This window comes from Epithele typhae, assembly GCF_022376455.1.
Source record: "Epithele typhae strain CBS 203.58 chromosome Unknown BXZ73scaffold_30, whole genome shotgun sequence".
NCBI lineage: Eukaryota > Fungi > Basidiomycota > Agaricomycetes > Polyporales > Epitheliaceae > Epithele > Epithele typhae.
The window spans coordinates 216,571-231,130 of record NW_025954221.1 but is presented as its reverse complement, the minus strand read 5'-3'; the positions used below and the strand labels follow the sequence as shown (position 1 = coordinate 231,130).

Sequence of the window (14,560 nt, the reverse complement as noted above, 5' to 3'; positions counted from 1 at the left end):
GGACGGGGACGAGCACAAAATTGCACTACCGTTACGCTTTGCACCTCCGATAAACCCCTAGCACTAAGTAGTGCGTACTTTGGTTTGGATGAAGGAGTCGGCCGCGTGTGTGAGCGAGGTCACAGGGATCTTCGTGTTCGACTGGATGCGGCAAGTGCTTTCTTCGACAACAAAGAACAACGGACAGCAGCAGTAGTATTGCGTACATTTATTGTACCCTGTACCGTGCCTCGCTGAGGTCACGTCAAGGTCGAATCTAACAAGATATGAACTAGATCTACACACGCGGCACGATCGCGCTTAGGACGACCACGCGCAAATGGAGCAGACATATAGTATACGCTGGTATGGTATCGGGGTTCGGATGAGTATAGCGATGTGGACGCGAGCGGTGCGCCCGCCGGAGCGATAAATATGCAAGATGACCGTCAATGGTGTACTCAATGTGCGAACGATCCAATTCAACCCAATCCAGACGGGAAACCGGCCACAGCAGACGGGGACGACGCACGGTCACGCCCCGAGCACAAGCACGGCCACGACGCCGAACCCCGCGACGGTCGCGCCGAGCAGCCCTGGGCGCACACCGCCGGCTCCGCCTATGTTGCGCACTGGCTCCAGGGATGCCGATGTGGGGGCCTTGACGAGGCCGGAGTCCGAGAACGGCTGGTTCCAGAGGAACTGCGCGTCCGCGACGTACCCGTCGCCGGCCTTGGTGAGCATGAAATTGGCGTACGTGCCTTTGGCGTCGCCGTACGTCGCGCCGACGGCGACGATGTTCGGGTACAGCTCCGACGCGACTTCGGTGCCGGGCCCGAGCGTCATCGCGTAGTCGAGTGCGGTTTGGATCGTCGAGCCCTTGTGGGTCGTCAGGTTCCACGCCGAGTAGCCGACGTAATCTCCGATCTTGGCGTTAGTCTAGGGAATCGAAATGCGGGGAAGCGGCGACAAGCGGGATGCATGGAATGGATCAACAGGTGCCAGGTGTGAGAGAAGGCTGGCACATACAATCATGGCGGCGAGGTTGTAAGCACGGTAGTGGTAAGGGCGTGTGCGCGCAGTTTCAAGCGGCTAGTTGGAGGCAACATGTCGGTCAATACCTATCAAACAAACAAGATGAACGCCCTGAAGGACGTACCTGGTCGCCGTTCGCAGCGATCTGGTCAAGGTACTTAGTGGTAAAGTAGTCCGTCACAGTAGCCTTTGCGCCGTCATTGTCACCAACGAGGACCTGAAGGGCAGCAAGCTGGTTGTAGTAGAAAGTGCCGTGGTTGCTGCATCAAGTCAGCCCCATGACATCACACAAGAAGCACGAGGCGCTCACTTGGGCGCAGCCTTCTCCTCAAGCGCGATGCCAGCCGAGGTAAGCCACCCAATGTACTCGGTCGTCCAAGAGTTCAGCCCGGTGTCGAGTTCGGTGGTCCATGCAGCCGCCTTGCCTTCTCGCATGAGGAGCACTGCGGACACAACCTTTGCCATGCACTTGAGGTCCCTGTTGGAGAAATCCTCAGTTAGCGAGCTCCAAGGGCTTTGGGACGGACATGGAAGACCGTAAACGGGACACAGCCCACAGCACCCGGGAGCCGATGCATCACGGATGTGGGCATGGTGGTTGGACCGGACAGATAAGCGCCCTAGCCGTCGACGAGCGGTCGCTCGCAACAGCAGGGGCGCTCGCGACAAAAGTCTTGGCAAAGCACGCCATGAGAGCATGAGATGTTCCATGCGCGGTATATGCGGGCGAGGGGGAGCGCGGCGACAAAGGACGGGGCGAACGGGGGGCAAGACGTACAAGATTCCAGTGTGGGTTCCCTTCTGTCCGGTGGGCCCGCGCTGCATCTGGCTGTAGTTGAGGTTGGGGTTCATGCCGGTGTCCGCGTCGAGGAACCAGGTGTTTATGAAGCGCGCGGCGGATTCGGCGTAGGTCGTGGTGCCGTTGGTCGCCCACGCGAGGGCGTTGTAGAAGACGGCGTTGGCCATGCTTTCGAAGTTGCCGATGTCGTTCACCTCGCGGGCGTCGGGGTTGAACTTGCCATCGCGCACGACGTATGGGCAAGTCGTCCAGACTGCGCGGACGGGAAGGAGGTGGGTGTACGCGCGAGAGACAACTGAACAAAGAACGTACCCTCGTTCTGAGTGAGTGCCGTGGTGTTCCCAACGCTAGAACAGTCTGGCCACCAGCTAGATCGGGTAGGTCGGGGTGAGCGTCCACGGAAGGCCGTACGCATGCAGCGCGCTCAAACGGTGACTCACTAGGGTGCAAAGCTCATGTAGTCTTTTTTCGTGCCCGACGGCGGGGTGAACGGCTTGCTCGTAACATCTGCTCTCACGCCCCGAGGCGGATCAGGGGGGAGGACGCAGATAACGTTAAGGAAGGGCGTCGGGGTGGAGCAGCACGATGAGCGCGGGAAAGAAGCACGGAGGACGAGGCACCCACTCCATGGCCCGGCTGCGGCAAGATCTTCCGCCCACTCGACGATGGTCTCCTGCGCCTCGATGGTGAGGTTGCTGAGCCCGTTGGAGAGGATGATCTTGGGGTCGATGAAATCGTTGGCGTAGCTCGTAAAAGCGCTCGCGCTGAGCGCCGTGGAGGCCAGGACGATGGCAACGGTGCCGCGCATTTCGAGAGAGCCCGGTTAAAGTGGAAGGAAGGGGGTGGGGAAAGGACAGACAGGGCCTCCGAGTACGGGGCGATGGACAAGAGAGCGAAAAGAGGGGGTGGGGCAAAAGGTGGGCAGCGCTACCCGCGCGCCGAGTTTTGAAATGAGGGATGGAGGGAGCGGGCTTGGCGGATGTGGGGGAGGATGTCGGCAGACGTGATCGTAGACACGAGAACTGGTGTCGTCCGGGGCAGGCCCGAGTGAGCTTGGAGGCTGGCACCACCACCGCCAAGACCTTGATCCGTGCATTGGATGGCAGCGCACAAGTAGCAGCGCCGAGGTTGCCGCGTGCGCGTGTCGAGGCTGCGGAGACACGAAACGCGAGGAATTGGAAAGGGCGCGCCATGACCAGGGGCATGTCAATGGCGTGGACGTGGTTGCGGAGACATCCTGCTCATTGATGAGCACCTGTACGTACACGAAGGGGACCAGATCAAATGCGCTGGGCGGGTGTCGTTGGTGGCGGCGAGGGGCAACGGGATGGGCGGAGGACGAGCGAAAAGAAATCTGCCCCGCGTCTGCCCTGTCAAGCCGGACGTCTGCCACCCCATATTATGTAATGCAGCCTCCTTTGTCATAGCATTAATGGGGTAGTGGTAACCTGGGTCGTTGCCATCGACCCGCCGGGGGTTCGATTCCCCCTTAATGCATTTCTCCCAGTGTTCCATTGTTTTTGCTCGCTGTACATATCAGCGAGCATCACACTTCACGTACAACGAACTTAATCTGCTGCTTTCTACCGCACGCACATAATACCAACAGTTGCCCTGCAAGCCTGCATTGAGCGCAAATACGTCGTACTTCATAGGATTTTTTGAACAGACGCAGCGGGAGCCAGGGTATGATCACTAGCTAGTATACAAGCCAAACCGAGAACCTTCATCAGCCAAAGCCAAAACCATCCGCACCAATGCAAAGACTCGGGCGACGATTCCCCCCACGCGCTCACTGCGAGTAGTTCTGGATGCCCGAGTAGTTGATCGTGCCGGCGGAGCCGCCGGAGACCTTGAGCGCGGACCAGTTCCAGCTGCCGGTGCACGCGCCGGAGCCGCAGTTGACGGCCACGCGCTTCGCGCCGCTGTTGACGGAGATCGAGTTCGTGCTGCCGACGAAGTTCACGCCCTGTGTGCGCGAGTGCGTGAGGCCCGGGTCAGCACTGGAGGTCCAGACGTTGGGGGCGCGCGGGACGCACCGTGAGCTTGACGCCAGTGCCGGGGGTGCCGAGGGTCGAGGGGTAGCTCTGCGCGCGCGGGGTCACGGTGAGCGGGGCTGAGACGAGAGGGGAGATGGGAGAGCGCGGACCTGGTCGATGAGGACGCCGAACTCGCGCATGCCCGTCGCGGTGTTGCCGGAGTAGGTGATGCCGGACACCGTCGAGCCCGACGCCGCCGCCTTCGTCTTGATGCGGAGCGCCTGGTCGCTGCAGGAGGGTCAGGTCAGACATCGTCCGTGGGCGGAAAAGGGAACGCACTTGTTGGTGATGGTGTTGCTCAGGATCTGGATGCCGGACACGGTGACGTCCGAGTCGATCGAGCCGATGGAGATGCCGTGGCCGCCGGTGCAGGAGTTCCGCTGGAAGATGATGTTGCTGCCCTTGTTGATCGCGAGGCAGTCGTCCTGGTTGTGCACCGTGCTGTCTTCGATCGTCAGGTCCGTCGTGCTCACGTCGAACCCGTCCGTGTTGTGGCCCGCGGCCTTGCCGCCGGACGCGGAGTTCGCGGCGTCGCCCGCGGCTGTGCGGACGGACAAACGTGTGAGCGCGCGAGGTCGTCACCTGGGGGTGCGCGGAGTGGGGACGTACAGTTGTCGATGGTGAGCTTGGACATCACGAGCGTCGCGGGGTTCGAGACGCTGTAGACGCGCGCGGGCGAGTTGAGCACCTTGGTGTTCTGTGGCGAAAGTCAGCATGTGCCGGACGCAATGGTGGCGCGCAACGTACGGTGAACGTGCCGGAAATCTTGATCCTGTAGAGGTATTAGCACATAACGCACCAGTAGTACACGGCGAGGAGCATGCGCACTTCATCATGGGGTCGGGCTTGGTGACACCACCGTTGACGCCCTGGCCATCCTGTTATGTGATGTGGTTAGCAGTCACCTTCTACACTCACCGATTGGGAGCACACCCACCCAGTACGAGGCGCCGTTACCGTTGAAGGTGTGGCCGTTGCCGTTGACTGGTCAGAAAATTTCCGTGAGCACTGACACACCCTTCCGCACACAGGGTGAGCTCACAAGTGATGCTAGTGCCGCTAAACACAAGGCACAACGCATCAGTTCGTGCTCGCACGTCGACCGCACCGACCACCGCGCACACACCTGATCTGGAAGAGAGGGCCAGCCCAGTTTTTCACCGCGAAAGTGACATCGCCGTCTGCGTCCACGCACGAGCGCAGCACGGCGCGCGTGGATGCGCGGGTTCGGCACGACGCGCGCGGAGGCAATAGCACGCGTGTGCGACGCGAAGTCGGCGATTGAGGGGGGTGGGGCACCTTGGACGTCAGCACCGCTATAAATTGCACCGCCACTGCATCCGCGGCCCCCCTTTCTCCGCGTCCGCGAACGCTAAATGCGTACGCGCGACGCGCGACCGAGCGGCGCGGGCCCGTGCCGTCGCAGATGCGCCCGGACACGGTACTGCGGCTGAGAGGGGGCGGCAGAGGAGGGAAGGAAGGGGCACGCACTCATCGTGACCTTCGTGCCCGAGAGGAGCGAGAGGCTGAAGGTCTCGCCGGCGGGGACGGTGAACGCGTTGATGGTCACGGTCGTGCACTTGACCGCGGCGGCGACGTCGTTGAGGGAGGAGATCGTGCCGGTGCAGTCGCTCGACCTGGGCTCGGCCGCGGGGGCCGGGGAGGCGGCGAGGGTGTGGGCGAGCGCGAGGAGGGCGACGAGACGGAGGAGTGCGGCCATGGTAGCGAGGTTGGGGAGCAGATTCCGGTGGTGGGAGACGGTGAAGCTGGAGGACGATGGGCGAGACGCATGGCGCGTTTATACGACTCTGGAGGTGCGCGTCGGGCTCGGAGAAACAGAGCGCGGGCAGGTGCAGAACGACGGGCGGGAAGGGGATGGTGTGGATCATGTGTGCGCGACGCTAGTGCGTAGCCACTCCGCTGGTATGCGCGCATGCGACGCTCCCTGGCAGTGAGGGCGCCCTGGGCCATGCTGGGCCGCGACGGGGTCAGGGCACGACGGGAAGAGCGGGCCAGGCGGCGCGCGAGAGGCCGTCTGCCGTGGAGTGAGAACGTCGGTAGGGTGCGAGGTTATTGATGGCGTTGCTCCGGAAGATGAACATCGAGATCGGGTTAGGCCACGGAAGGGGGATGATCTATAAACCTGGTCCGTAGGGCGGATGTGACAATGATTTGAATGTTGCCACTCGGGCGGGTACAGAGGCGGCCCGCTGTGGTGAATGTGCAGTTTGCGCGAGCGACACCAGTCGATCGCCCGAGCTTACGCCCTTGCAATACGAGCTCCAAGTGGTCGCCAGCAGGTCGGTTCCGCGCGCTGTTTTCCGTCACGCGCGTTGGACGGTGTGAACGCCGGACCACTTCACGCTCAATGAGTGGACGGGAAAAAATACCGCAAGATGGTGCGTGCCCTGTGATCTGCAGAGGGTGAGCAACACCACCCTCTCGCCTTGAGGCACTGATAAAGGCATCGAATCTCGTGCTCTTGTGCAACAAGAGCTGGGATGAGCGACGCGGCACTGGAAAATGCGGGCCCGTACGTCAGCCATCCGCCAAAAATCTGTTGCAGCGCATGAGGGCGGATGAGGACGCTGGAGCCCTGCGCTCACCTGCCTCGACCCCGAGAGGACAGCGACCCAAGACGGTGGCGGTCGACGGAGAAGGTGAACCAGACGCATGATGGCATCAGCCGCCGTCCCGCCCGCCGCCCGTGCTCCACTCACCCACGGCCCGGGTGGCGGCCCGCCGTCTCTAAAAATAGAACACTAAACATATCACATCCGCCTCCAGCTCGAGCAGTGCTAGTAAGATTGGGCGGAACAACTCTGCCAAAAGTACTGCGCACAGACTCCGAGGTTCTCGCCGCCTCTGGCGACAACCCTCCTCTCTCCCGGACCACCGTGCCCCCCGTCCCTCTCGGGTCCGTTTCCCCCATTCGTCGCGTCCTGCGTGAGCCCCATTCCACCGCGGCCCGGCGGCGAGCCCTGCGTCCCAGATCTGCTAAAGCTCGGATGTTCTGCATCAAGACGACCGATCATGCGCCCCAGAGCGTGGTCCGAACGTCGCGAGCGGACGTGCTGCCACATCAGACGGCCATGCATATCGACGTTATTGGCGTACGGGACCGGGCACATGTCCACACCGCGGGCCGCGGCAAAAGCGAGACAAAGCGGACAGCAGCGACAGGATCCACTTTTAGCACCCATCAGCAGCGCGGGAACACTGTCGCCCCAAACCAAAGAACTGCGCTTCGGCGTGTGCGGCCCCGGCGTGGTGTACATACTGGGAGATAGAGCGGGCAGGTTAGGCTCGTGGTGGTTGCATTCGAGAGCGTTCGGACCTCAGTGAACGCAGCCGCTCAAACACGATGTGCACCACCGAGTTTTTGGCGCATGAAAAGGCGCGGAAAAAGTCACTCGCAAGTGAAATTTCCGGCGTCGATTTCATGGGCGAGCAAAAAAGGCGGGAAAAGACCAGTAAAACACGGCTTTCGAAGGGAGCATTCCGATGATGCACCAAATATGTACCATTTCCAGCTGGTAACAAACGATAGGCCCCTCGGCTTCCCGCAGATACAGGGCGGAGCTCGAATAAAGCGACGCTTGGCAGCCAGGGTCCCCGATAGGCGCTCCCGCTCGTGCGTATTTTTTGGAGCCCAGCCGCGCAAGCGTCGCTTTTTTTCGAGCTCCGTCGCGTATCTGCAGGAAGCCGAGGGGTCTGTCGTTTTGTTACCACCCGTGATCAGTCGCCTTTCCTCGCATTCAAAAAGGCGTCGAAAAATTCACTGGCGAAGGATTTTCCTTGCGTTTTCCTGTCCCGAGAACGCGCGGCGGTGCACGTGCACGTGGTGAAAAGAGCTGCCTTCGACTCCGAGCGCGCGTCGACGAGCCCCATCACCCCCGTACTCACGAGCACTCACTCGAGAACGCACAAACGGCGACGCCATGAACCGTATTAAGCGACGGCGCGCAAGGGTGTCTATTGAAAACCCGATCGAGAAACGTCGCGTGGTATCGGCCATAAGGATACACAGGACGAGCGGGACAAAGCGAGTGAGAGAGACAGAGAGACAGAGTGAGACCGGGGCACGGAGACACAGAAGGAGGGGAGGGTGCGAGCATGTACATCCAGACCGAAGAGAGAGCGAGAGAGGTAGAGAGGTAGAGTAGAGGGACGGAGCACGAAAGCAATGCGCATGTGTGTAACGCGCGCGGGCCGGGCGTGTAAAGGCGGCCGGGGCGCGGCAGGGCAGGGAGACTCGTTACAGTACAAGAACACAAGAGGAAGAACGAAGGTGAAGGCGAATGCGGGAAAGGGGCAGATGGAGGGAGGGAGGGTGCGCGAAAAGCGGGATCCGTAGCCTACGATGTGGTTGCGGGGGGAGGGGAGGGGATAGGAATGCGCGGGAGGCCGGGGCAGCACGTTTTGAGCGTCAAGCAGTCGGCGCACGAGAGCGTCCGAACCGAGCGGGAAGGGGCACGGAACACCAAGAAATCGCACTAGATCGGGAGGCGTGTGGGGTGTCGTGGCGCGTCGCGGGGAGTAGAGGGGCATCGAGAGACGGGAGCTAGGACGTGTAGATGAGCAACATAAGGAATAAATACGACGCGATCCGCCTCAGCCGTAATACTTGTACTCCGACCACACGTCGCCCGACGGGTCCCCGGGCGGCGCCGTAGACCAGCCCCCGGCGACCATCTGCGGCTGGTGCTGCGGGTGCGGGTGCGGGTGTGGGAGCATCTGCACGTGGTGCCCGTTCCCCATCGCGTGCGGGTGTGGTGGGGCGCATACTGGGGGGCGGGTACGGCGCGTAGTGCACCGCGCCGTGCTTCATGTCCTGCGCCTGCGCCTGTGCCTGCGACGGGTGTGGAGGAGGCGGGGGTGCATGAACTGCGGCGGGTGCTGATGCGGCGGCTCCTCGAGCATCCCGAGGCTGATCGTCTGGCCCTCGAACTCGTTCCCGTACGGCATGTAGAACTGGCCCGGTCCCGGGTTCTGCGCGGGCGGCGCCCCCGGCGGGAACGTCACCGACGCGGGCTAGGCTGCTGCGACGCCTGTGCCTGGCTTGAAGCTGTTGAGGCGTGGGCTGAGGAGGGTAGGACGGCGACGACTGCTGCTGCGGCCCGTGCGCGGGGTCGAACGTCGGCGGCGACTCGTACATCGGCGTGTCGGGGGAGCTCCGTTGTACTGGAGCGAGTACTCCTCCTGTTGCGGCGTGGGCGGGAGGGAGGTGGTGGCGGATGGGTCTGCGCATGCGGCGACGGCTGCTGGCTCTGCGACCGCGCTTGGATCCGTCGGCCGGCGCGGGATACGCCTCGAACTGGCCCTGCTTGCCCATCGGCGATGGCGGCACCGACCCGTTCGCGGACGCGCTCCCCGGGGAGCCAGCTGCGGCGCGCGCGGCGTTGACGCCCCGTGCCGGAGCCCGTGGTCGTCGACACGCTCGCCGTGCGCTGCCGCCGTGGCGCGGGTTGGCCCGACATTGGCCGCACGCGCAGCGGCCCGTTGAGGTACTTGCCCGCGCCGCTCGTCTTGTTGTCCTTGTCCTTCCCGCCCCGTCCTTGTCCTTCGCACTGACCCAGCGCTCTTCTCCGTGTCCCGGTCCTTCGCGTGCTTCTTCGCCTCGGGCCGCCGCGCCGCCGTCCGGTGCACCTGTCCTGGGTTTCGAGCGCGGAGGGTCCCCGCGGGCCGAGCTCACCGCCGCGCCCACGAAAGGCAGCTGGAAGGTCGTCTGCGCCCGCCGCGGCCCGACGAGTCCTCCTCGATCTCCGCGTGCTTGCGCTTCGCGCCCGCCGTGAGCGCAACGGTACAGGGCTGCCCGTCATCCCGCGGGCAGCCTCCGCGCGGCGCTTCATGAGCTCGACGACCTTGACCGCCGCGTCGCGCCCAGCCGCGCGCTCTACCCCGGCGCCGACGCCCTCGACGCCCCGGCGTACGTCCCGATGTCCTGGAGGATCGCGAACGCGCACGCGACGTCCTTCACGCCCTCGCCCGCGATGAGGCTGTGCGGCTCCTGGACACCGCGTGCGCGCACACGACGGCCGCGTCGAACACCGTCCGCCCGAAGTCGTAGAAGTCGAACACGGCGGGCCGGGTGCCGCCCACACGGCGTGGAGGGCCGCGCCGCCCCGATGACGTTGTGTGCGGCACCGATCGCGCCGTAGACCGCCTGGTGGGCCGCGCCGGGGCGCGCAGTCTTGAGGAAGGGAAGGTAGGTCTTGAGGACGAGCCGGTGGGCGAGGATCGCGAGCTCGCACTTTTGCGCGAGACGGAAGGGCGACGCGCCGACGGGGAGAGGAGCGACGGGTGCCGTGATGTCCGCAACGGGCTCGAAACGCCAGGTCGGAGGAAGGTCGTTGAGGAACGCCTCGACGTCGGCCTCGAAGTTCGCGGCTTGGTCGATGGGAGGTTCTGACTCGGCTGAGGGGTCATCAGTGGATCGCGGAATGTCTGCTTCTTGACCGACTTGACCAGCTGCGCGAGCTTGCACTTGAGCGCAAAGTACTCCGACGTCGAGTCTTTGTCGGAGTTCTCTGGTATGGGTAGGGATGTTGAGGACGGGGTGAACCTATCTTCGTCGACGTCGGCGGGAATATGCGTTGTATGCGTGTTGTCGGCGATGAGGGGAGGATGGCCCATGCTGTCGGCCACGAAGCTTGGAGTGGGTATGAGGACCCGCCAGCGCAGAAAAAGAGCAAGACGACTCACAGGTCATAGTAGTACACTCCCACCATATCCTCCTCCGGTCTCCGCCTCAAACAGGCTGTACGTCCCAGCGAACTCGTCGGGGTCCATTCCCAGCCCCATCATTCTCGCACATTGACCATCTTGCCAACCTATAGCCCAGTCAAAAACGGCCGACACCGACATACGTTCACCGAGACAACTCACCAAGGGAAAACGCTCTGCGCGACGCTCATCTGGCCTTCGTGGAGCATGTACAGCACCTGCAGGATCATCGCGATAATCGAGTCGAGGTCGTACGCCGACGTCTTCTCGAAGAACTGCAGCGCCTGCTCCGACAGCGCGAACAACGTCGCCGGCGTGCCCGCGCTCTCTCCCGGCGTCAGCGGCGTGAGGGGCTCTGCACGGTCCGCCTCTGGATCCTCGTCGCGCGCCACGAGCGCCCCCAACGCGAACGCGGCCGCCGCGGCGGAGAAAAAGCTGAGCGTCGGTTTCGGTGACGATGGCCCAGCGACGCCGTTGCTGCGACCCGGACCTGGCCCCCGCCCCGGGCTTCGCAGACGAGAGGAAGATGTCGCGCGCGAGCTCCTGCTTCGACATGGGTCGCGCCCCGTAGGCGGGCGTCGCGGTGCCCGCGCTCTCGCCCGTCTCCGCCCAGCTGAAGACGGCGGCGATGCGCTGCTCGAAGTGGGGCACATTGAACGACGGGTGGAGGAGCATCGTCTCGCGGAACGCCTTGAGGAACCGGGAGCGCGCGGAGTCCGCGGGCAGGTAGGCGACCAGCGCGGCGGTGACTTGTGGGAGCGCAGTAGGACCTGCTGAAGGAGGCGGAAGAAACGCTTCGAAGGGCGCGGGGGGTTGTAGCGAGTTCAGGCCGCCGGCTGGTAGATGTGAACCTGCGCCGGGGGCGAAGGAGACTGAGGGAGGGGGGATAGAACGGATGTGGGCTCGAGCTTCACGGTAGTCGAGGACGTCGATGACCGACTTGAACCAGGCCGGGGATCTGAGGACTTGCCTTCGATGATTTCGGCCTCATACTCGCTGAGCCAAAGACTGACGACGTCGTCGAGGCTGATGACCACGGAACTCCCCGACGCGCCTTGGGCGAGAAGGGCGCGGTCGTTGCATGGCAGGCCGGCCATGAGTGTGGGAGGGACAGTGGAAGGGCCGGCTCTGCTCGGACCGGCCACCGCGTTCGCAGTCTGCTTGAGCGCAGGGATGCAGGCGAGCGCGGCGGAAGCTGAGGGAGAGGGGCCGGCGGCTTGCATTTGGGCAAGCACGCGCTCGATCTCGAGAATGCGGTTATGGAGGGATTGGACGTCGCTATGCGAGATATGAAGCGTGCGAGAGAAAGGACGAGGTAGGAACGAACGTACACTTTCTCGGCCGCAGCCTGGGAGTAGACGCATCGTTGAACGGTGTCGCGCTTAATGCACGAGCTGCATGGGGTCCGACGGTCGCACTTGAGCTTCAGGCGTTTGCACTGAAAAGAGCCGGTTAACAGACCGCGGGGGAAGGGGGAAAGAATAACGAAAGGGAGGAGGGTGGATGTCCGGCTGAGCCAAAAGCGTCTGGGCGCTATTCGGCCGCGGGTATGTTATCGCTTTGTGGTCCGAGGGACGGAGATGACAATGGGAGGGGGAAAGGAACAGAAGAGCATACACTCACCTCCGCGCAGACGACAGTGATGCGAGAACGGATATGTCTGGAGGGAGGATTATAGCGCAACTGAGGTGAGAGGGACCGGATACGCACGGTCCGTTTGAGAACTTGGGTTGGCCGGAGGAGCCGTTGGAGGTGGAGGACTCGGCGTGGTGAGCGGACATGGTGGGGGCGGAGGAGGAGGAGGGGAAGTGCATGTGGGCGACTGGCGAGTGAATGGGGGTGAGCAGCTCGGGGTCGAGGCTAGGCGAATGTTCCATCCTGTCGAAGACCTCCGCACGAGGCGCGTCCAAGCGGAAAGCGCGAAGCGTAAGGAACTGACGAGAAGAAGAGGAGCGACGGCGCGGGGGAAGCGAGCCGTGAAGGTGGTGGGAGGAGGAGGAGAGAGAGGATGGGCGCGGGAAGAGAGACGCGCCGGGCAGCCACTGCCAGCCGATCTTGCTTCTTCCAGATCAGGCCCCCGGGCACCCACCGGCAACCCGCCCGTCTGCCGCCTCCAGCAAAATGAACCGGCTCACCGCCACCCACCCTGCCCCGCCCTCGCTCGAGCGGTCGAACGTCCAGCACGCTCGCACCCATGCGCATACTCAGTACTGGCGCCGTCGGATAGGCCTTTGTCGACTCTAGCCTGGCGTGGGCACGCACGGCATCTGAAGACACGCCCGCGCTCACACACGACCAGCTGAGCCGTCCCGCGCGCGCCAATATATGCGCAAGGTCAGCCGCCGCAGGGACGAGGGAGCGTGCGTAGACACGACCGTGTAAGGCAACGCGCAATCAGCGTCCCCCAAGCGATTTTGGCAGCTGCCCGCAACAACGGCGTCGACGACCTTACTTATCGCCATCTCCTCACTTCCGGGAAGAGGTTCGCCGGGAAGAGGAGGGCCACCGAAGTTTCAACGTTAAACGCTCAACACTCTTGCAACGTACAATGGAGGCCTCGTCGTCTCTCTGCCAGGAATCTGGAAGCATCACCACCCCGAACTCGCCCCCTCCCGCGAGCCCTGGTGGCAGGACACGAGGAAGCAACAACGCAGTGGGAGCACTGCACCGCTGCAACGTTGCCGCCGCCTGGTACATACATGGCGATCCCATTCATGCACCTGGCTGTCCGCCGCATGCCCAGAGGCTCTCGGGAGAACCTCGCCCATCGACGAATCCGTCTTGTCGAACGTGAACGTCCTTGCCGAGTTCGCCATGCGGCTATCAGCCACCACCCCCTGCAGGTCGCAGTGGCTACTTTGACATCGAGTGCGTGTTCCATTCCGCTTTGCCAGTCCGTCAAATTGTCGTCCGCATTTTTGTCGCATTTTTGTCGTCTGCGCAGAGTACGGAGCACAGTGCGCCGCTTTCAGCAATCATACTCCTCCTGCGCCCGATAGGCTTTGACCGGTGACGTGTCCTCGTGTATGCTCTCCCTGGGATGGAGGACTGGGTGCCCGTCTCGCGTCTTCTTCCAGGACACACAGGTCCACGCGGGAGAACGGTCGTATGTACACCCCGCCGCGTGATACACACGCCCCGTCCGCCAAGCTCTGGACCGGGCTGGCATCATCGCAGGACGTCACTGCGCTTGGGCCGTGCGATGTGTTCCTTCCCAGAACGGCGAAGCAGGCCTGCGGACGCACCCCTTATCGCTGGCTCTTCCGTGTACAAGGCCCGGCGCTCACCACGCACTACACACGGCCGTCACTGTCTGCCAGCTGCAGAGGCCGCCCGTCTTGCACTAGTACGAAGCACCGCTAGGCCCGTTGGCTGACATACGGCTGCGCCGCTCCTCCTCCACACGCCTGCCAATCCACTATTCTTCGCGGTTAGCAGATATGTCGCCGGCGGCGCAGGTAACGCCTTGCTGTCCGGGTGGTCGGCGACGCGCCCACCCTCACCGTCAAACCCCACCATGGAGAGCGAAGAGAAGGCGGTCGACACCACGGCGAATCCACGGTAACTCGCCCATGTGCCCAGGAGAACGGAAGGAGGGGCCGCGGGCCTGGTGCCGCCGGCACATGCGCGTCTTCAATCAGGTCCCGTCGCCGTCGCCGTCAGCGAGATGACCGAAGGACCCTGCTGCTAAGAATGCAATCGCGCACATTGCACAGGCGCCCGAGGCACCTCGAACTTCAGCCTGATGCCCCCTCGACGGTCCCCCCCGCTGCACGTTCGCGGACATCCTTTAAGCGAGGCATATACGCCCTCCCGCCCCAACAAAAGAGAAGGTCATCCAGGCGTGGTTCAGGATGCGCGCTGAGGTCGCGCGAGGGCCGGACCCCGGAACCGCTGTAGGCGCGCAGGGCTCGACGGCCCGCCACGCACGGTGGATGACGAGGCGTCTTGCCCCCGGAGGGCTAGCGCGGCCGCGGGAGCT

General features: G+C 63.3%; 5 protein-coding genes and 1 non-coding gene across 6 annotated transcripts; 1 reads left to right on the top strand and 5 right to left on the bottom strand.

Annotated features, from left to right (window-relative positions):
• Positions 1 to 513: 513 nt before the first annotated feature.
• BXZ73DRAFT_48255 (chondroitin AC/alginate lyase) lies at positions 514 to 2,621 on the bottom strand (the record flags this gene model as incomplete). Its single annotated transcript, XM_048020018.1, has 8 exons — positions 514 to 918; positions 1,009 to 1,071; positions 1,139 to 1,274; positions 1,325 to 1,492; positions 1,793 to 2,066; positions 2,126 to 2,181; positions 2,254 to 2,320; positions 2,438 to 2,621. 8 exons carry the CDS (start codon positions 2,619 to 2,621, stop codon positions 514 to 516), a joined length of 1,353 nt encoding a protein of 450 aa, XP_047877050.1.
• A 618-nt stretch (positions 2,622 to 3,239) lies between these two features.
• Positions 3,240 to 3,310, top strand: BXZ73DRAFT_t126. The gene has a single exon. It is a non-coding gene; the product is annotated as a tRNA-Gly (tRNA).
• Positions 3,311 to 3,605: 295 nt separating this feature from the next.
• BXZ73DRAFT_48236 (endo-polygalacturonase PG1) lies at positions 3,606 to 5,572 on the bottom strand (the record flags this gene model as incomplete). The annotated part of the gene is made up of 11 exons (XM_048020015.1): positions 3,606 to 3,782; positions 3,853 to 3,900; positions 3,963 to 4,080; positions 4,132 to 4,393; positions 4,462 to 4,549; positions 4,600 to 4,624; positions 4,681 to 4,730; positions 4,790 to 4,836; positions 4,895 to 4,911; positions 4,979 to 5,033; positions 5,344 to 5,572. The coding sequence occupies 11 exons, from the start codon at positions 5,570 to 5,572 to the stop codon at positions 3,606 to 3,608; spliced, it is 1,116 nt and encodes a 371-aa protein (XP_047877049.1).
• Positions 5,573 to 5,964: 392 nt separating this feature from the next.
• On the bottom strand, positions 5,965 to 7,130 carry BXZ73DRAFT_78211 (uncharacterized protein; the record flags this gene model as incomplete). The annotated part of the gene is made up of 3 exons (XM_048022829.1): positions 5,965 to 6,348; positions 6,459 to 6,598; positions 6,695 to 7,130. The coding sequence occupies 3 exons, from the start codon at positions 7,128 to 7,130 to the stop codon at positions 5,965 to 5,967; spliced, it is 960 nt and encodes a 319-aa protein (XP_047877048.1).
• Positions 7,131 to 8,466: 1,336 nt separating this feature from the next.
• On the bottom strand, positions 8,467 to 9,187 carry BXZ73DRAFT_102215 (uncharacterized protein; the record flags this gene model as incomplete). The annotated part of the gene is made up of 3 exons (XM_048015151.1): positions 8,467 to 8,639; positions 8,712 to 8,826; positions 8,882 to 9,187. 3 exons carry the CDS (start codon positions 9,185 to 9,187, stop codon positions 8,467 to 8,469), a joined length of 594 nt encoding a protein of 197 aa, XP_047877047.1.
• A 561-nt stretch (positions 9,188 to 9,748) lies between these two features.
• BXZ73DRAFT_102214 (uncharacterized protein) lies at positions 9,749 to 12,359 on the bottom strand (the record flags this gene model as incomplete). The annotated part of the gene is made up of 8 exons (XM_048015150.1): positions 9,749 to 10,264; positions 10,321 to 10,504; positions 10,741 to 11,013; positions 11,069 to 11,450; positions 11,519 to 11,856; positions 11,910 to 12,016; positions 12,202 to 12,238; positions 12,289 to 12,359. 8 exons carry the CDS (start codon positions 12,357 to 12,359, stop codon positions 9,749 to 9,751), a joined length of 1,908 nt encoding a protein of 635 aa, XP_047877046.1.
• Positions 12,360 to 14,560: the final 2,201 nt, after the last annotated feature.